This window comes from Salmo salar, chromosome ssa18 (assembly GCF_905237065.1).
Source record: "Salmo salar chromosome ssa18, Ssal_v3.1, whole genome shotgun sequence".
Classification (NCBI taxonomy): domain Eukaryota; kingdom Metazoa; phylum Chordata; class Actinopteri; order Salmoniformes; family Salmonidae; genus Salmo; species Salmo salar.
Genome location: NC_059459.1, coordinates 19,307,122 through 19,328,678, shown reverse-complemented (window position 1 = coordinate 19,328,678; position 21,557 = coordinate 19,307,122). Strand labels below are relative to the sequence as shown.

General features: G+C 41.9%; 1 protein-coding gene across 1 annotated transcript in view; it reads right to left on the bottom strand.

Annotated features, from left to right (window-relative positions):
* LOC106577001 (protocadherin-15-like) overlaps positions 1-21,557 on the bottom strand; it is a 250,597-nt gene that overhangs the window by 94,970 nt on the left and 134,070 nt on the right. Inside the window, 1 exon segment of the mRNA XM_045700849.1 lies at positions 2,824-2,952. Coding sequence (XP_045556805.1) covers positions 2,824-2,952 — 129 coding nt within the window.

Genomic DNA, 21,557 nt, shown 5'->3' with positions numbered 1-21,557 from the left:
GACAAAGAAACTAACAATGTAATTATCGTCACATTATGTTATTACCATTTAAGCATGACTTGTGTAGGTAACAAGCAGGTAAATAACATATTGTAAATTAAAGTGGAACCTTGAAGGGTATGATGTAGCTTACAACTCATAAGAAAACGAGTGTCATATTATTGAGGTTGATGGCTTCATCAAGAAGAGCGGGGGAGAGATGTGAAATGATACCATGTTCAACCGTCTCTTCAATTAGCTACATCGCTACAGATTTTATGGTTTAGCTGACGTGAATGCTAATTGATTTGTCATTGACATGTGTGTGCTCAGATTACAACTCCCTCCCTGGGAGGAATGTATGGACGTGTATGGCACTTCAGCTCATATGCTTGCATAAACACAAAAGGTATACCTGTCAACTGTCTGGGACATTGGAATATCAGAACAGGTACGATGCAGTTCTAGTAAAGAAATGTTGAATACTCGTTTCTGATTGGCTTGAAGGGCATTCTAGAGTGTGCACTATTTCTCAGTATTGCACTGCAATAACAACAGTTATGAAGTAGTTCCAACAAAAACATACCAGTCGTTAGTCCAATTTGCCTGGTTGCTAGACAAACACTTTGGTTGCTAATTCTACTAATTTCTGATTGGCTTGAAGGGCATTCTAGAGTGTGCATCATTTCTCAGAGGGCGGCGTAAAATTCAGATTGTTTAAGTATCTTAATGCTAACCCTAAGGCGTGTAAGGCAGGGGTCTTCAAACGGGGATGCATGAAAATACCTCTAAAAATAAAAGTGGATTACAGTATGTAACCAGCTAAACTAGCAGAAATGTGTTCAGAGTTACCTTTCTAGCTGATAGGCTGTGTTAGAGTTTACACTTCCTCTTCAGTTATAACTGTGGGATGGTCATCTACTAAATCTATGCATTTTTATATCTTGATTACTTCCTTTCCATTATCATTCACCTGGTGATAATACAAGACATTAAAAAATGCTGTTTCGGTAGTCTTCCAGTCATTGCACTAACACCAGTTTGCAATGGCTCACGAAACAACCTTCAAATTTCACATTTACATAAAAATTGTATCCATGAGTTCATCTGACTCTGGGTAAGTAGACAAAGGGCTTAATTGTCAAAATCCCATGCCATCCCTTAAAGATACTTAAACAATACCTTATGCAGTGCAACACCCATGCATAAGTGTCATCTGCCATCAGCTTAAGGGTCAAGTACTGCACTTCAATGCCATTTTATGGTGGATAAAGAGTTGAGTGATGTTTACAGACCCACATAAAAAGGGACTGCCATTCAAGATAGTATTGAGATATGAGTCATATGTGAAGACTAGACTTCAAGTTGAGAAGTACTGCTGATTTTCATTATTCAACTCTAACCAGTATTGCAGGATTCATTTTCTCCCTGGTAAATTACTGATTTTCATTGATTGTAAGTAGAGTCCTCTCACTTGGTGTCCCAGGACTGAGTCAGTCCCTGATTACAGCAGATGGATAACAACCAGCAGAGTTGTGGAACTCAAGGGCCGGACTTCAATACCCCATGGAGAAGAAACAGTTTTATTTTTATTACAAATGCACCAATGAATGTGTTTTGTATTCTGTTGATACATGTGTTACTTACTCTCTCAATCTCTGTACCATATGGTGGTCTATGGGGGTAACTCAAAATAAATGTAAATCAATAAGAGAGATGTGAGAACTTCAACGTGAGAGACAAGTCTTGGTGTTCCAGGGTTGGTGAATGTGTGTCAGCATGATGAAACAAACAAAGTAACTCAAATTGAGGAGCTCCAGTTCCCATAAAGGATGTTGGAATTACCCTTATCTCCTATCCAACATTTTGAAAGGCATCAGTCTTAACAAATGTGTGAATCATCATCACAATTCAGTAGGAGTATGAACTACCTATCATATCCCTCAACAGAACAGTAATCATTCCATAGATTCAATTAATGAAGAAAAAAATTCTGGAAGTTTGTATTTCTTCTTGGTCTGCATGCAACATGGTCTTGGCTCGACAAATTGTATATTTCTTTTTTCTTTTTGAGCATTTGTTGTTACTGTTTCTCGGAATGGACACTAACCCCATGATCCAACACAACTAAAAGTGCAACAAGGTGGACAAGTAAGAGTTTCCACTTGATTGCAGTCCAGCAGGGCCCTCACAAGAAAGGCCACATTAACAAAGTTAGCTGGCCCATCCATCAGTGTACTTTGGGTAATTAACAATCCATGTATTCCATTATAAGTAATTAAATGAAGAGGTAATAATGGTGATATTGACAACTTGTTATAACTGCTACATTTATACTCAGATAAAGGGACAAACTATAGATATAGCAATAATCAGGGCCATAGTTATGTAGGTTGATGCTTCTGGTAATAACTACTAATAAGAAGTGGGGATATGTATATAAAGCATCCAAACCACGCTGCGCTGTGGTCCTTCCATCGCACCACCGCGCACGCTCACACAAAAACTCTGGATGCATTATTCTCAGATTATTTCCCAGTCCAATTAATCTAAAACAGGGACGTCACTTTGGGTGAAAGATCAGCCAATCGAGACCGGCCGTGTTGAAGTTATGCCACATGCGTTATGACACTGGTGGGTCTTTTGGAGTAGCTGGGGTTGGTGAAGATACAAAAATACCTGCTCAGTAAAGATGTGCCAGGAAAGAATGTGGAAAGAAAGGAAATACCAGGAAATGGCAGGTGAAAGGAATGTTATTTTGTAAATTTGTATTCATGCTCAAAGGTGAACTCTAACAACATACTACTACACTGTGTGCATCTTTAACCTATTACATGTGCTTACCGTGACTTGACCCACAAACACGTTGGCCTTCTCCTCCTGGACAGTGAGGTTCCTGGGCAGGGTCAGGTCAAACTTAGGGTCGTTATCGTTTACATCAGTCACCACTATGTTCACTGTGGTGGTGGAGGTCTGGAAACAAAGACAGAGAGAAAAAAACAAGTTGATCGTGTGTGTGTATACACGCACGCACCTGCATGCATGTGTCTGTGTACTCGCACAAGCAGACAGACACACTGCATTTGCGGTGGATTGGAAAGCTTTGAAAGAAATCAAAACTAAATTCAAAGACATTCTGTACGATGATACAGTGTAAATAATTCAATGACAATTTGCAAAACAAAAGCCAAAGCAGCAGGGAATCAAATATTTTCAAAAAAATTGGGAAATTAATATATCTTAAGCAGACTTACAGAACAGAACCTGTGATGACTAGGCAAACACAAATATACTCTACACTATGTCAAATTGTTACTGAAACTAACTCACACAGACTTCATCTTCACGGAGAATGCAGAGAATACAATATTACGAATGCAACAAAGGCTGTATCTTTGTGGATATACTGTACAGTGTGCAATTATTATCACATAATATTAACTGTTTGAGGACAGAGTTCTATTTGACTTTATCATTGGCACTCCAAGTGAACTTTTGTGATTGAAAGGCACCCAGCATCCAAGACTATCATCAGTTTTTGACTGATACTGTAGGACATGGTTTCCCAAACCCTAGCACTACACAGCTGATTCAAATAACCAACTCATCATCAAGCTTTGATTATTTGAAACAGCTGTGTAGTGCTAGGGTAAAAACCAAAACGTGCACCCGTGGGGGGGGGGGGGTGCCACGTCCTACCCTGCTGTAGGACATGGCAGTCCCTTCAATAGAGGAGGAGGATCCTCTGTATCCCAATGCTGGTAATAATATACGATTTGGGAAGTCACAGTGTACCAATATAGTGCAGTTAACCTTCAAACAATGACACCAGTATACAACCCTCCAAGACCCTTGTATAAATCACTGGGAAAGATAGCTGAATATGCACAACATCTATAATCCCATCATGCATTGAGGCAATGCTGTGCTTACACAATGGCGCAAAATGGCCTCCTTGGGGAGGAAAGGAAATGATACAATGTAAAACAAATAATTCCCGGGAGGTAGGCATCCTCCTCGCCTCATAAAGCATTTCAGGCATAGGGGAGGAGAGAAGTGACCTGGTTAATGTCAACTTAATTTCTACATAGTGTACAGGGAACATCTTTGAGATTGTTTCCTCTTTTTCTTTTGACACCCATAATCACCTTTTTTTCTCAAAGATTGGGCAAATACAGCTACAGCACCCCCCTGTACAATATCAGATGCCAGCCCATTTCTCTCTGTGAGAGGTCGAAGCTTTACAACATCATAACATGTCATCTCTCTGTGAGAGGTCGAAGCTTTACAACATCATAACATGTCATCTCTCTCTGTGAGAGGTCAAAGCTTTACAACATCATAACATGTCATCTCTCTGTGAGAGGTCGAAGCTTTACAATATCATAACGTGTCATCTCTGTGAGAGGTCGCAGCTTTATAACATCATAAAATGTCATCTCTCTGTGAGAGGTCGAAGCTTTACAACATCATAACATGTCATCTCTCTGTGAGAGGTCGAAGCTTTACAACATCATAACATGTCATCTCTCTGTGAGAGGTCGAAGCTTTACAACATCATAACGTGTCATCTCTCTCTGTGAGAGGTTGAAGCTTTACAACATCATAACATGTCATCTTTCTGTGAGAGATCGAAGCTTTACAACATAACATGTCATCTCTCAGAGGTCAAAGCTTTATAACATCAATACATGTCATCTCTCTCAGAGAGGTTGCATTTCGAGAGAAAAAAAGAGAACAGAGAAGAAAATAATAGCTACAGTGGCAAGAAAAAGTATGTCAACCCTTTGGAATTACCTGGATTTCTGCATAAATTGGTCATCAAATTTGATCTGATCTTCATCTAAGTCACAACAATAGACAAACAATAGTGTGCTTAAACTAATAACATACAAATTATTGTATTTTTCTTGTCTATATTGAATATATAATTTAAACTGCCTAATGACATCTCCAAAAGCAAATTGAAGTCAGGAGTCAGCTAACCTGGAGTCCAATCAATGAGACGAGATTAGAGATGTTGGTTAGAGCTGCCTTGCCCTATAAAAAACACTCACAAAATTAGAGTTTGCTATTCACAAGAAGCATTGCCTGATGTGAACCATGCCTCGATCAAAAGAGATCTCAGAAGACCTAAGATTTAGAATAAAGCTGGAAAGGGTTACAAAAGTATCTCTAAAAGCCTTGATGTTCATCAGTCCATGGTGTTAGGATCTGAGATATGAAAATATACTTATTCATGTCACTGAAGGACTGCTAAGGTTTAGAGGGTCTACAGCAGAATATAAAGGGTTATAGGAGGAAAGTATATAGTGTGATCAACTAAGCTTGAAATGTGTTGAGTGCAGGGAAGTGATTATATGTGGCAGGCATTGATAAGGGGAGAGAGCCATGGATTAGTGATGGAGGGGGATTGAGGTCAGGTTAACTTAAGGGAGAAATAGAAGTTTATGGCCTGTATCACTAGTGTCCTGCTTAGCAGTAAAGAATGATGTTTGTACAGATGGGTAGGAGGAGACTCAGCCTAGGAGAAAGGGTTAAATATCAGTGATTGTGTGAAATGTCTGAATTACAGCTGTATCGACCCTTTGGGAAGAATTAAACTTGGTTAAGCTTCTCTGGTGTCCGTGAGTTATTTACTCTGAAAATAAGAACCTAACAATGGTATGACAAATTGTCTATGAATGGAGAAAGTTCAGCACTGTTGCTACTCTCCCTATGAGTGGCCGTCCTGCAAAGATGACTGCAAGATCACAGCACAGAATGCTCAATGAGGTTAAGAAGAATCTTAAAGTGTCAGCTAAAGACTTACAGAAATCTCTGGAACATGCTAACATCGCTGTTGACGAGTCTACGATACGTAAAACACTAAACAAGAATGGTGTTCATGGGAGGACACTACAGAAGAAGCCACTGCTGTCCCCCCCAAAATATTGCTGCACGTCTGAAGTTTGCAAAAGTGCACCTGGATATTCCACAGCACTACTAGCAAAATATTCTGTGGACAGATGAAACTACAGTTGAGTTGTTTGGAAGGAGCACACAACACTATGTGTGGAGAAAAAAAGGCACAGCACACCAACATCAAAACCTCATCCCAATTGTAAAGTATGGTGGAGGGATCATCATGGTTTGGGGTTGCTTTGCTGCCTTAGGGCCTGGACAGCTTGCTATCATCGACGGAAAAATTAATTCCCAAGATTATCAAGACATTTTGCAGGAGAATGTCAGGCTATCTGATCACCAATTGTAGCTCAACAGAAGTTGGGTGATGCAGCAGGACAACGACCCAAAACACAAAAGTAAATCAACAACAAAATACGCCTTCTGGAGGGGCCCAGTCAGAATCCTGACCTCAACCCGATTGAGATGCTGTGGCATGACCTCAGGAGAGCAGTTCAAACCAGACATCCCAAGAATATTGCTGAACTGAAACAGTTTTGAAAAGAGGAATGGTCCAAAATTCCTCCTGACCGTTCTGTAGCTCTGATCCGCAACTACAGAAAAGGTTTGGTTGAGGTTATTGCTGCCAAAGGAGGGTCAACAAGTTAATAAATCCAAGGGTTCATATACTTTTCCCACCCTGCACTGTGAATGTTTACACGGTGTGTTCAATAAAGACATCCAAATGTATAATTGTGTGTGTTATTAGTTTAAGCAGACGTTGTTTGTCTATTGTTGTGACCTAGATGAAGATCAGATCAAATTTTATGATTAATTTATGCAGAAATCCAGGTATTTCCAAAGGGTTCACATACTTTTTCTTGCCACTGTACATCCAATATAGGCCCCCCTCTCTTCCTTCACATTTCATGATAACTCAAGACACTAACTGTTCTATGATGGACCTCACATCTCCCAGCTCCTGAAGGCTAATTAGGCGTGGGTCTTGTGTGGGCAGGAGTTATGAAAGCCCAGCATCTCCTTGCTCCAGTTCTTTATGGCTGGATGTGGCCATCAGTCGTATGCTGATTAATGAGCTCCTTTAATTTATTTATTAGAAGAAATACATGTCTGTGATCTCCCTCTCTCTGTCACCACAGTCCCTAAGACATGGCGAGGGTGCCAACGGTACAGCCTTTAAAGTGTCAACACGGTTGGAGCTTGTGTGTGTGTGGATGTGGTGAAGTTTGATGAGCTGTGTAGGCTGCCACAGAGTTTTTTTTTAAAATTATTATTATTTTATTTAACCTTTATTTAACTAGGCAAGTCAGTTACAGTGGGGGAAAAAAGTATTTGATCCCCTGCTGATTTTGTACGTTTGCCCACTTACAAAGAAATGATCAGTCTATAATTTTAATAGTAGGTTTATTTGAACAGTGAGAGACAGAATAACAACAAAAAAATCCAGAAAAACGCATGTCAAAAATGTTATAAAATGATTTGCATTTTAATGAGGGAAATAAGTATTTGAGCCCTCTGCAAAACATGACTTAGTACTTGGTGGCAAAACCCTTGTTGGCAATCACAGAGGTCAGACGTTTCTTGTAGTTGGCCACCAGGTTGGCACACATCTCAGGAGGGATTTTGTCCCACTCCTTTTTGCAGATCTTCTCCAAGTCATTAAGGTTTCAAGGCTGACGTTTGGCAACTCGAACCTTCAGCTCACTCCACAGATTTTCTATGGGATTAAGGTCTGGAGACTGGCTAGGCCACTCCAGGACGTTAACCTGTTTGGGCTAGGGGGCAGTATTGAGAATTTTGGAAAAAATATCTGCCCATTTTTAACTGCCTCCTACACCAACTCAGAAGCTAGAATATGCATATTATTGTTCAGGTTTGGATAGAAACCACCCTAAAGTTTCTAAAACTGTTTGAATGGTGTCTGTGAGTATAACAGAACTCCTATGGCAGGCAAAAACCTGACAAGGTTTCATGCAGGAAGTGGCCTGTCTGACAAGGAGTCGTGCGTCTTGCATCTGTTTATTGAAGAGTAAGGATCTTAGCTGTAACGTGACAATTCCCAGGGCTCCAATAGGCTCTCAGAACCCGGGAAAAACCTGAACGATGACGAGGCAGCCTCTGGCTGAAACAGATTATCGCCTTATCCAAGTGGCCGATCAGAGGACCATTGAATGAGGCGCGTGCACGATTCGCCCCCGTGGAGAAATTTCATTCGGCTGTTTAGCTTATTGCAGATTCCTGGTCGGAATATTATCGCTTTTCTACGAGATAAATGGCATAAAAATTGGTTTTAAACAGCGGTTGACATGCTTCGAAGTACGGTAATGGAATATTTAGAATTTTTTTGTCACGCCATGCGCCATGCGCACGACCGTTATTTACCATTCGTATAGTGTCTAGAACGCACGAACAAAACAGAGGATATTTGGATATAACGATGGATTATTTGGGACCAAACCTACATTTGTTATTGAAGTAGAAGTCCTGGGAGTGCATTCTGATGAAGAACAGGAAAGGTAAGAACATTTTTCTTATAGGAAATAGGATTTTGGTGAAGGCTAATCATGCCGGGTGTCTAAATAGCTAGCCGTGATGGCTGGGCTATGTACTTAGAATATTGCAAAATGTGCTTCATCAGAAAAGCTATTTTAAAATCGGACATATCGAGTGCATAGAGGAGTAATGTATCTATAATTCTTAAAATAATTGTTATGCTTTTTGTGAACGTTTATCGTGAGTAATTTAGCAAACTGTTAATAAATTCCCCGGAAGTTTGCGGGGGGTATGCTTTTTCTGAACGTCACATGCTAATGTAAAAAGCTGTTTTTTGATATAAATATGAACTTGATTGAACAGACATGCATGTATTGTATAACATAATGTCCTAGGTGTGTCATCTGATGAAGATCATAAAAGGTTAGTGCTGCATTTAGCTGTGGTTTGGGTTTTTGTGACATTATATGCTAGCTTGAAAAATGGGTGTCTGATTATTTCTGGCTGGGCACTCTCCTGACATAATCAAATGTTTTGCTTGCGTTGTAAAGCCTTTTTGAAATCGGACAGTGTGGTTAGATTAAGGAGAGTCTTGTCTTTAAATAGCTGTAAAATAGTCATATGTTTGAGAAATTGAAGTAATAGTATTTCAAACTATTAAAAAATCGCGCCACTGAATTCAGGTGGCTGTTACGTAGGTGGGACGAATTCGTCCCGCCTTGCCCATAGAGGTTAATGTGCTTCTTCTTGAGACACTCCTTTGTTGCCTTGGCCGTGTGTTTTGGGTCATTGTCATGCTGGAATACCCATCCACGACCCATTTTCAATGCCCTGGCTGAGGGAAGGAGGTTCTCACCCAAGATTTGACGGTACATGGCCCCGTCCATCGTCCCTTTGATGCGGTGAAGTTGTCCTGTCCCCTTAGCAGAAAAACACCCCCAAAGCATAATGTTTCCACCTCCATGTTTGACGGTAGAGATGGTGTTCTTGGAGTCATAGGCAGCATTCCTCCTCCTCCAAACACGGCGAGTTGAGTTGATGTCAAAGAGCTCCATTTTGGTCTCATCTGACCACAACATTTTCACCAGTTGTCCTCTGAGTCATTCAGATGTTCATTGGCAAACTTCAGACGGGCATGTATATGTATTCTTGAGCAGGGGGACCTTGCGGGCGCTGCAGGATTTCAGTCCTTCACGGCGTAGTGTGTTACCAATTGTTTTCTTGGTGACTATGGTCCCAGCTGCCTTGAGATCATTGACAAGATCCTCCCGTGTAGTTCTGGGCTGATTCCTCACCATTCTCATGATCATTGCAACTCCACGCGGTGAGATCTTGCATGGAGCCCCAGGCCGAGGGATATTGATAGTTCTTGTGTGTTTCCTCCATTTGCGAATAATCACATCAAATGTTGTCACCTTCTCACCAAGCTGCTTGGCGATGGTCTTGTAGCCCATTCCAGCCTTGTGTAGGTCTACAATCTTGTCCCTGACATCCTTGGAGAGCTCTTTGGTCTTGGCCATGGTGGAGAGTTTGGAATCTGATTCATTGATTGCTTCTGTGGACAGGTGTCTTTTTTACAGGTAACAAGCTGCGGTTAGGAGCACTGCCTTTAAGAGTGTGCTCCTAATCTCAGCTCGTTACCTGTATAAAATACACCTGGGAGCCAGAAATCTTTCTGATTGAGAGGGGGTCAAATACTTATTTCCCTCATTAAAATGCAAATCAATTTATAACATTTCTGGCATGCATTTTTCTGGATTCTTTTGTTGTTATTCTGTCTCTCACTGTTCAAATAAACCTACCATTAAAATTATAGACTGATCCTTTCTTTGTCAGTGGGCAAACATACAAAATCAGCAGGGGATCAAATACATTTTCCCCCCACTGTAAGAACAAATTCTTATTTACAATGTCGGCCTACCAAAAGGCAAAAGGCCTTTTCAAAAGGACAGCGGCTGGGATTATATATATATATATATATATATATAGCAAGGCAGCAACACATAACAACACAGCATGGTAGCAACACAACATGACAACAACATGGTAGCAACACAATATAGTAGCAGCACAAAACATGGAAAACATTATTGGGCACAGACAGCAGCACAAAGGGCAAGAAGGTGGAGACAACAATACATCACACAAAGCAGCCACAACTGCCAGTAAGAGTGTCCTTGATTGAGTCTTAGAATGAAGCGATTGAGGTAAAACTGTCCAGTATGAGTGTTTGTTGCAGCTCATTCCAGTCGCTCGCTGCAGTGAACTGAAAAGACGAGCGAATCAGGGATGTGTGTGCTTTGGGGACTTTTAACAGAATGTCACTGGCAGAACGGGTGTGGTATGTGGAGGATGAGGGCTGCAGTAGATATCTCAAATAGGGGGGAGTGAGGCCTAACAGGGTTTATAAATAAGCATCAACCAGTGGGTCGAGACGGGTATACAGAGATGACCAGTTTACAGAGGAGCATTGAGTGCAGTGATGTGTCCTATAAGGAGCATTGGTGGAAAATCTGATGGCCGAATGGTAAAGAACATTTAGCCGCTCGAGAGCACTCTTACCTGCCAATCTATAAATTATGTCTCCATAATCTAGCATTGGTAAGATGGTCATCTGAATCAGGGATAGTTTGGCAGCTGGGGTGAAAGAGGAGCGATTACAATAGAGGAAACCAAGTCTAGATGTAACTTTAGTCTGCAGCTTTGATATGTGCTGAGAGAAGGACAGTGTACCATCTAGCCATACTCCCAAGTGCTTGTATGAGGTGACTACCTCAAGCGCTGAACCCTCAGAGGTAGTAATCACACCTGTGGGCATTCTTCTTACCAAACCACATGACCTTTGTTTTGGAGGTGTTCAGAACAAGGTTAAGGGTAGAGAAAGCTTGTTGGACATTAAGAAAGCTTTGTTGTAGAGCGTTTAACACAAAATCCGGGGAGGGGCCATAAGACTGAATCATCTGTATATAAATGGATAAGAGAGCGTCCTACTGCCTGAGCTATGTTGTTGTAAATTGAGAAAAGCGTGGGGCCTAGGATCGTGCCTTGGGGTACACCCTTGGTGATAGGCTGTGGCTAAGACAGCAGATGTTCTGACTTTATATACTGCACTCTTTGAGTGCCAAAGACCCCTCAGAGACACCAATAATCCTTAGCCAGCCCACAAGAATGGAATGGTCTACTGTGTCAAAAGCCTTGGCCAAGTCAATAAAAATAGCAGCACAACATTGCTTAGAATCAAGGGCAATGGTGACATCATTGAGGACCTTTAAGGTTGTAGTGACAAATCCATAACCTGAGCGGAAACCAGATTGCATACCAGAGAGAATACTATAGACATCAGGAAAGCCAGTCAGTTGATTATTGACAAGTTTTTCCAACACTTTTGATAAACAGGGCAAAATAGAAATAGGCCTATAAGTAGGGTTGCAAAGGGTTGGAAACGTTCTAGTACATTTCCAGAATTTCTTCAGAATTTTTCCATGGAAAGTTAAGCCCTGGAATTTGTGGAATTTTGCTTAAATTCATCAAAAAAAGTTAGCTAATAACAGTGAAACTTTTTTTGTGGGATACAGATACTGTAAGGCAATTATAGGTCTTGTGGCATATTTTGGTTAAACTATCCCCAATTCAATGGAATTGCAACCCTCTGTATGCACAGTGCATTCTTCCATCACATGTACAGTGCACTCTTCCATCACATGTACAGCTGATTCTCAAGATCTTGCACACTAATGAGATGCTATTGAGCACACACTACTACACTGTTTGAGCCAAGGACTACATGCTTTCTGGTAAGTTTTGATTACAATACTGGGTGGGATGAATATATTTTATATGACATACATGATATTTTATTAACTAGTAAATAGTAGCCTACAGCAAAGTGTTTTTAAAACATTTCTAACTTGTTAACAATTTCTGCTAGTTAGTTTTTGCTACCATGTGGGTTTTAACTTGCTTAAGTGTTAATTCACCTGTTTCCATACATGTTTCATTTTAAAACATTTATCTTAGGAGTTGTTTAATCTAACTGCTTAACTATTTATCTTTACATGGAATTGTATTTGTTTTTTTCTCCCCTATCTTTACAGGAAAATGCCACGGGCACTATCTGATGTGTGGAGACATTTCACTGCTGCCAATGTAGAAAGAAAAGCTGTGTACATGTGCAAATACTGTGCCAAATCATATGTGAAGAATGCAACAAAGATGCAGAATCATCTGGTCAAGTGCATAACGTTTCCTCAGCGCTCACAACAAGCAACCTCTGACAAAAGTCCCTCTACTTCTATTTGAGGTGAAAGTTATGAATCAGACACCGTATCGATAGCAACAGTTTTTTGACTCAATGGAGGAACATAGAGAAATGCTGATGAATGACTTGCTCGAGCTGTGCATGCAACTGGTTCACCTCTGATGCTCACGCAATGTGTATTGGAAGAGATTTCTGAATGTTCTTCGCCCAGCATACACCCCTCCAACCAGACATGCTTTATCAACTAATTTGCTGGATGTAGAGTTCAAGTGAAGGTCAAGCAAATCATAGAGAAATCAGACTGTATTGCAATCACCTCTGATGGGTGGTCGAATGTTCGTGGGCAAGGAATAATTAACTGCAAAATCTCCACCCCTCAACCAGTATTCTACAAGAGCACAGACACAAGGGACAACAGACACACCGGTCTCTACGTTGCAGATGAGCTGAAGGCAAGGAAATGGTTAGGTATGTGAAGGGTCATCAAGTTATAGCAGGAATCTACCTCACCAAGCAAAGTGAGAAGAATAAGAGCACCACATTGAAGCTACCCAGCAACACCCGTTAGGGTGGTGTTGTCATCATGTTTGACAGTCTCCTGGAGGGGAAGGAGTCTCTCCAAGAAATGGCCATATCACAGTCTGCTGATATGGATAACCCCATCAAGAGGATCCTCCTGGATGATGTATTTTGGGAGAGAGTGGTAAGCAGCTTGAAACTCCTGAAACCTATAGCAGTAGCCATTGCATGGATTGAGGGAGACAATGCCATCCTGTCTGATGTTCAGACTCTGCTTGCAGATGTAAGAGAAGAAATCTGTACTGCCCTGCCCACTTCACTGTTGCTCCAAGCAGAGGAATCTGCAGTTCTGAAATACATCAAAAAGCGTGAAGACTTCTGCCTGAAGCCCATACACGCCGCAGCGTACACATTGGACCCCAAGTATGCTGGCAAGAGCCTCCTATCTGGTGCAGAGATCAACAAGGCCTACTACCGTGTCTCGCCATCTTGGACTGGATGAGGGCAAGGTTCTTGGTAGTCTGGCGAAGTCCACTTCCAAGCAAGAGCTTTGGGATGGAGATGCAATATGGCAGTCGTGCCAACATATCTCATCAGCCACCTGGTGGAAGGGACTTTGTGGATCTGAGGCTCTTTACCCTGTTGCCTCCATCATCCTCCAAATCCCACCAACATCAGCCGCCTCAGATCGCAACTGGTCCTTGTTTGGTAACACACACACCAAAGCACGTAACAGGCTGACCTATACAAGGGTTGAAAAATTGGTGGACATCTGGGCACATTTTAGGCTTTTTGAGCCTGACTATGAGCCATCCTCAACAAGGTTGGAAAGTGACAGTGAAGATGAGGACTCAGAGTCTGATGTTCAAGAGAGGGACATTGAGGAGGTCCAGGGAGAAGACATGGAAGCCTGAGAGGAAGACAACCAAAGCTTTAGTTTTTAGACTATAATTTTACAGATGTATGTTGAAAACGTTTTTGGGAGATGCAATGGATCATTGGGGTCATTCAATATTCCCTTTCTTTTGTTGTTCAGTGAAATCATCCCATGTGAAGAGTCAACTCATTTAATTAAAGTTCAATTCATAACTAAATAGGTTTTTCATTTCTATTGGAAGGATTTAATAATTTGCAATTATGTCTACTTGTGATATGGTAAAAGGTTTATGTTTCTGTCTCCATATGATATGGTAAATATATCCAAGGCAAAAAACATCTACATTTAAATTGTATTAATATTAACTTGCATATATTTCCGTTAATTCCCATAAATTCCCGTTAATTCCCATATATTCCCATGGAAAGTTTCCACCTCTGAATATTCCCCAAAATGTGCAACCCAACCTATAACAGTTAGGATCAGCTTGATCTCCCCCTTTAAATAAAGGACAAACCGTGGCTGCCTTCCAAGCAATGGGAACCTCCCCAGTAAGGAGAGACAAGTTAAAACGGTTCGAGATAGGCTTGGCGATGATAGGGGCAGCAACCTTAAAGAAGAAAGGGTCTAAACCATCTGACTCAGATGCTTTTTTGGGGTCAAGTTTCAGGAGCTCCTTTAGTACCTCTGACTCAGTGACTGCCTGCAGGGAGAAACTTTGTAGCAGAGCAGGGGAAAAGATGGAGGAGCATCGGGGTAGTTGCATTAGAAGGGGTGGGAGATGAGGAAATGTTGGACGGGCAAGGAGGCATGGCTGAGTCAAATAGGAATCCTGACTTAATGAAGTGGTGATTAAAGAGCTCAGCCATGTGCTCCTTGTCAGTAACAACCACATCATCAACATTAAGGGACATGGGCAGCTGTGAAGAGGAGGGTTTATTCTCCAGGTCTTTAACTGTTTTCCAGAATGTCTTGGGGTTAGACCCACAGAGAGAGAACTGCTCCTTAAAGTAACTAACTTTGGCCTTCCGGATAGCCTGAGGGCAGTTATTTCTCATTTGCCTGAACGAGAGCCAGTCAGCCTGACTATGCACGTGCCGAGCCTTTCACAAAATGCAATTCTTGAGCTGGAATAACTCTGCAAGATCACAGTCGAACCAGGGGCTGAACCTGTTTTTTATTCACATTGTCTTTATGGGGGCGTGTTCGTTAACAATACCACTGAAAATATCAAAAAATAAGGTATTTGACAGAGGGGATCAAGCTGATTCTATACCATTTTACAGAGGCCAATTCATGAAGGAAGACTTGCTCATTAAAGGTTTTTAGTACGCGTCTATGACAAATCTGGACAGGTCATTTCACTGAGCAGCCATTACGAACACGATCACTAAGGGCATTACAGAAAACACCAGACTGATACCTATCAGGATTATTTGTGAGGATAACATAGAGGAGAGTAGCCTTTTGAGTGTTAAGTACAGTGGGTTATCTACCAACAGTACTTAGTCTCTGTGGATGATGGGTTAGTTCTTTAGTCAACTTGGCAACATAATATTATACTAGCCTGCAGGCTATTCATTTGGGGTTATTTGATTTCTGAAAACGAATGAAAAGCTGATCATTAATTGTATACTAAACATTCTTTTCAATTTATGAATTCAATTTCCATTAATTGATGGAGTCAAATGCAGGAAACAGCAGAGGGAGCACCCCCTATCCACAATGAAGGGACAGCAGTGGAGAAGGTGGAACGTTTTTTTATGTACCTCGGCGTACACATCACAGACAAACTGAAATGGTCCACTCACACAGACAGTGTGGTGAAGAAGGCGCAACAGCGCCTCTTCAACCTCAGGAGGCTGAAGAAATTTGGCTTGTCACCCAAAACCCTGACAAACTTTTACAGATGCACAATCGAGAGCATCCTGTCAGGCTGTATCTCCTATTCAACTGTTTCTCAGTGTATTAGACATCTTTTTGTATTTCTCTCAGCCTGTCCACCCCTCTCTTTCCTTTGTGACTGCACCTCCTGACGGGCTGCAGGGTCAGACAGTAATTTTCCTGTTCACATAGGGACTCCATCATAACAGACACATGCAAGAACACACACACACACACACACACACACACACACACACACACACACACACACACACACACACACACACACACACACACACACACACACACACACACACACACACACACACACACACACACACACACACGTCTGCAACTGATTTTAGTTCAGGGTCCTTGCAATCAAAGTTCCCTCAAAAAAAAAAAATTCAGGCACTGAGCAAATTTCAGGTCTGCTGAGTGAATACTTGAATGTTGTGAAAATTCCAGCATACATTTACTGTGAACACTGAGGCTGTATCGGCATTAAGTTATAGTTTTAACAGTGGCCAAGTCGGCTACTGTGGCTATCTTGTCCTACTGTAGACCTGCCAGAGTGGCATACCATCAAAAACAATGGAGAAAATGCATCCTATAACATTTTAACATGGAAATAGCTGTTCAATGTAGGCCTACATTCCATGAAATTTGCATATAAACTCAGCAAAAAAAGAAACGTCCTCTCACTGTCAACTGCGTTTATTTTCAGCAAACTTAACATGTGTAAATATTTGTATGAACATAAGATTCAACAACTGAGACATAAACTGAACAAGTTCCACAGACATGTGACTAACATAAATGGAATAATGTGTCCCTGAACAAAGGGGGGGGGGTCAAAATCAAAAGTAACAGCCAGTGTCTGGTGTGGCCACCAGCTGCATTAAGTACTGCAGTGCATCTCCTCCTCATGGACTGTACCAGATTTGCCAGTTCTTGCTGTGAGATGTTACCCCACTCTTCCACCAAGGCACCTGCAAGTTCCCAGACATTTCTGGGGGGAATGGCCCTAGCCCTCACTCTCCGATCCAACAGGTCTCAGACGTGCTCAATGGGATTGAGATCCGGGCTCTTCGCAGGCCATGGTAGAACACTGACATTCCTGTCTTGCAGGAAATCACGCACAGAGCGAGCAGTATGGCTGGTGGAATTGTCATGCTGGAGGGTCATGTCAGGATGAGCCTGCAGGAAGGGTACCACATGAGGGAGGAGGATGTCGTCCCTGTAACGCACAGCGTTGAGATGTGCAGGCAATGACAACACGCTCAGTCCAATGATGCTGTGACACACCGCCCCAGACCATGACGGACCCTCCTCCTCCAAATCGATCCCCCTCCAGAGTACAGGCCTCTGTGTAACGCTCATTCCTTCGACGATAAACGTGAATCCGACCGTCACCCCTGGTGAGACAAAACCGCGACTCTTCAGTGAAGAGCACTTTTTGCCAGTCCTGTCTGGTCCAGCGATGTGGGTTTGTGCCCATAGGCAACGGTGCTTTCTGGTGAGGACCTGCCTTACAACAGCCCTACAGGCCCTCAGTCCAGCCTCTCTCAGCCTATTGCGAACAGTCTGAGCACTGATGGAGGGATTGTGCGTTCCTGGTGTAACTTGGGCAGTTGTTGTTGCCATCCTGTAACTGTCCCGCAGGTGTGATGTTCAGATGTACCGATCCTGTGCAGGTGTTGTTACACGTGGTCTGCCACTGCGAGGACGATCACCTGTCCGTCCTGTCTCCCTGTAGCGCTGTCTTAGGCGTCTCACAGTACGGACATTGCAATTTATTGCCCTGGCCACATCTGCAGTCCTCATGCCTCCTTGCAGCATGCCTAAGGCACATTCACACAGATGAGCAGGGACCCTGGGCATCTTTCTTTTGGTGTATTTCAGAGTCAGTAGAAAGGCCTCTTTAGTGTCCTAAGTTGTCATAACTGTGACCTTAATTGCCTACTGTCTGTAAGCTGTTAGTGTATGGGAAACAGTGTTTAAACACTTTACAATGAAGATCTGTGAAGTTATTTGGATTTTTACGAATTATCTTTGAAAGACAGGGTCCTGAAAAAGGGACATTTCTTTTTTTTCTGAGTTTAGGTTTACTGCAGCTCTGATTAGTTATACCGCGCTTGTCTGTGTAGAGTATGGGCTGGGTCGTGCATGTCAGTGCATTAAAATCCTACGCGTTTTGCCTATAACAACATTTCTTGCTTAGTTTGTTTTGTTTCGGTATGTGTTGCATTGAAAGTAGCTAATATTGCATTGATTAGATCACAATTTCCACAGTAAAGGGACACGTGATAGTGTTAAAAGGGAAAACAGTGGTTACCAACCTTATCTGAGTCAAGATCACTGAGTGAAAATGTAAGACGAGATCTACCTCCATTTTGTTTTTACATTACTTTAAAAAAAAAAACGTACGAATGTGCGACATTAACCAATTACAAACAGTACTATAGCAATGAGGTTTGTGCAGTAAGCTATAGGCCCAATACATTATCACCGCATATTGGCTTTGCTTGAATTGCCCTGCCAATGCATTGTTGTTCGGGCCATTTTACTTATTATACTGACCAAAATATAAACATATGTAAAGTGTTGGTCCCATGTTTCATGAACTGAAATAAAGTATCCCAGAAATGTTCCATACGCACAAAAAGCTTATTTCTCTCAAATGTTGTGCACAAATTAGTTTACGTCCCTGTTATTGAGCATTTATCCTTTGACAAGATATCCATCCACCTGACAGGTGTGGCATATCAAGAAGCTGATTAAACAGCATGATCATTACACAGGTGCAGCTTGTGCTGGGGACAATAAAAGGCCACTAAAATATGCAGTTTTGTCACACAACAGAATGCCACAGATGTCTCAGGTTGAGGGAGTGTGCAATTGGCATGCTGTCTGCAGGAATGTCCACCAGAGTTGTTGCCAGATCATTTTATGTCAATTTCTCTACCATAAGCCACCTCCAACAACTTTTTAGAGAATTTGGCAGTACGTACAACCGGCCTCAAAACCGCAGACCATGTGTAACCACGCCAGCCAAGGACCTCCACATCAGGCTTCTTCACCTGCGGGATTGTTTGAGACCAGCCACCCAGGCAGCTGATGAAACTCAGGTGTATTTCTGTCTGTAATAAACTCATTCTGATTGGCTGGGCCTGGCTCCCCAGTGGGTATGCCTGGCTCCCAAATGGGTTGCCCCATGCCCTTCCAGGCCCACCCATGGATGTGCCCATGCCGAGTCATATGGAATCCATAGATTAAGGCCCAATGAATTTATTTCAATTGACTGATTTCCTTACATGAACTGTAACTCTGTAAAATTGTTGAAATTGTTACATGTTGTGTTTATATTTTTGTTCAGTATATATTTCAACATTTTAGGTAGGCTATATGATCACAAAGGTAATAGATCCCTTTTTGTATTACTTGTCAGGCACAGCTGAGTTTAACGAACATTTAAATAATTTGCTTGTTATTTTTATTTTACTGGGTTGATGGTGCCTGCATGGTCTGATGCGACTGACCATCAGACCAAAAAGGGACACCGTCTTCCAGCTGATGGCAAAACTCAAGTCGCACCGCATTATTCCTGCCTCATGCACACATTCATGTTGTTACTCCTATGAACAGCGAAAGTGAAATATTCTGCGATATTAAAAAAAGACCCAAGCCGCTAATAATAACAACAATGCAAGCCTATAGTTACAGTATCATTTTTTTGAAATTGCACAGTAGGTTAGAGCCTGTAAGTAAGCATTTCACTGTAAGGTCTACACATGTTGTATTCGGCGCACGTGACAAATAAACTTTGATTTGATTTGAGTACACTTTCCTACTCACTCATTACTGCTGCAGTGCTTGTTGTAGCGCTGAATGGAAATAGGAAGAACGCGCATTTTATGACTTAGAAAAGTGTTGAATACAAAGTGTTGGCAGTGGTGAGTAAGAACAAACATGAACTCACTCATAAAAACAGCAGCTCTTTGGTGTATTCGTTGACAGTCTCTCTCTAGTCATGGTTTTAAAAGTTTTGAAATCTTCCAGGATCAACTTTGCTGTAGCTTTCTTTTATACCCGTTAGTTCCTGCAGAAATGGTAATCTGAGCCATCCGATTGGCCAGCGGTAGGCCTATAGTGCACTTGATTTGCTCTCTGGGCCCGCAGGGAAGGCAGAGTTTGTACCTTCAGACACATGGTTAAAAATCTCAACAGTTGCCTATCCGGTGCGCAGGGCAGCTGAATCGGGTGCCCCTACCGCCAACAGCCCGAGACTAATAAAAAAATAGGAACACACAGCTTTATAGTTGGGTTTTTTACAGAAATGTTTGGCGATCGACTAGGAATGCCTTGGAGATCGACCAGTCCATCGCGATCGTCCGGTTGGTGACCACTGCTCTAGAAAGTTGAGTGAAGTTCAATAATATTTATTCGGCGTGGCAGTCCCAGGGGAGCTGCGCCCACACATGCACGCAGCTTATACGGAACATTGCTTACAATCCTTTAATCAACATTAGTACACAGAGGGCCAGAACTGGTCACCTCATTCTGAGGTCAGGGCACCCCTCTCTCTCTGCCTTTTTATTGGTCTGTCACTCCCACTCTGACTTTCTTTCTGCGCATTGTGTAGCCTCATTTTCTCCCTCTGTCCTCCTCTACCATCATACTGTCTTCTTAGAAAATGCATAAATGCTGTCTTTCACGCTAGTTAGCTTTGGCTCGTGAAACTACCTCTAACGTCCTTCATACTGGACACAGAGACATAAAAATGGTATCAATTAGTTCATCTGACTCTGGAGAAGTAGATAAAGAGCCTCAAGAGCCTCAATCCTGAAGTATCCCTTTAACACTGTATAGGATAGTCTTCTCACAGTAAAGTGCATGTTTATCTATCTCTGAAGACCTAGCATGAGCTTCAAGGAAATAACTATAAAGGCCTGTATCCTAGCTGTGATCTTTGTATAAATCATCGGAAGTCAGACCTTTACAGAAATTGTGTCAATCAATCAACCAATCCATCGTTCCATCCAATTCCCTAAATTACATGGGTGTAACGGTTCACCAAACCCACAGTTCAGTACATATTGTGGTTTTGAGATCACTGTTCGGTACGGTTTCGGTACAGCAGGAAAATTAAATGTCATTCACAATGTTCAGCATTCACAATGTTCCTTGCATTGTCTGTTGTGACAGGATTGTTGTGTTGGGCATCTCAAGTTTCCACTCTGATGCTGCGTTTGTAACCATGTGGGAGGTGGGAATTTACCAGTGAAGTCGTAAATACCAATTGGATGCATTCATGTGATTTGAACATGTTGAGAAACGCCGATTGGGTAATGGCCAACAAACTGTGCCAACCATAAACTAAAAGTACAGCTGTCATGCTTGTAATTTATAGAGTTCAAAAACCAAAACTTTTTGTAAATAATGTTTGTTGTTGCACTTAACTGCCGAAAATGCTTTTATAAGGCCATTTCCTTAGTAGGTGACGTCAGAGGTCACCTTATGGGAGAAGTGGGTGGTTAGGAAGAAAGACAAGTTTCCCACTAGTAATTACCAGTTGGAGGCCATTGAAGTGGCTTTTCTCAGTCGTATGATGTAAATTCCCACTTGGTTAGAACGCACCAT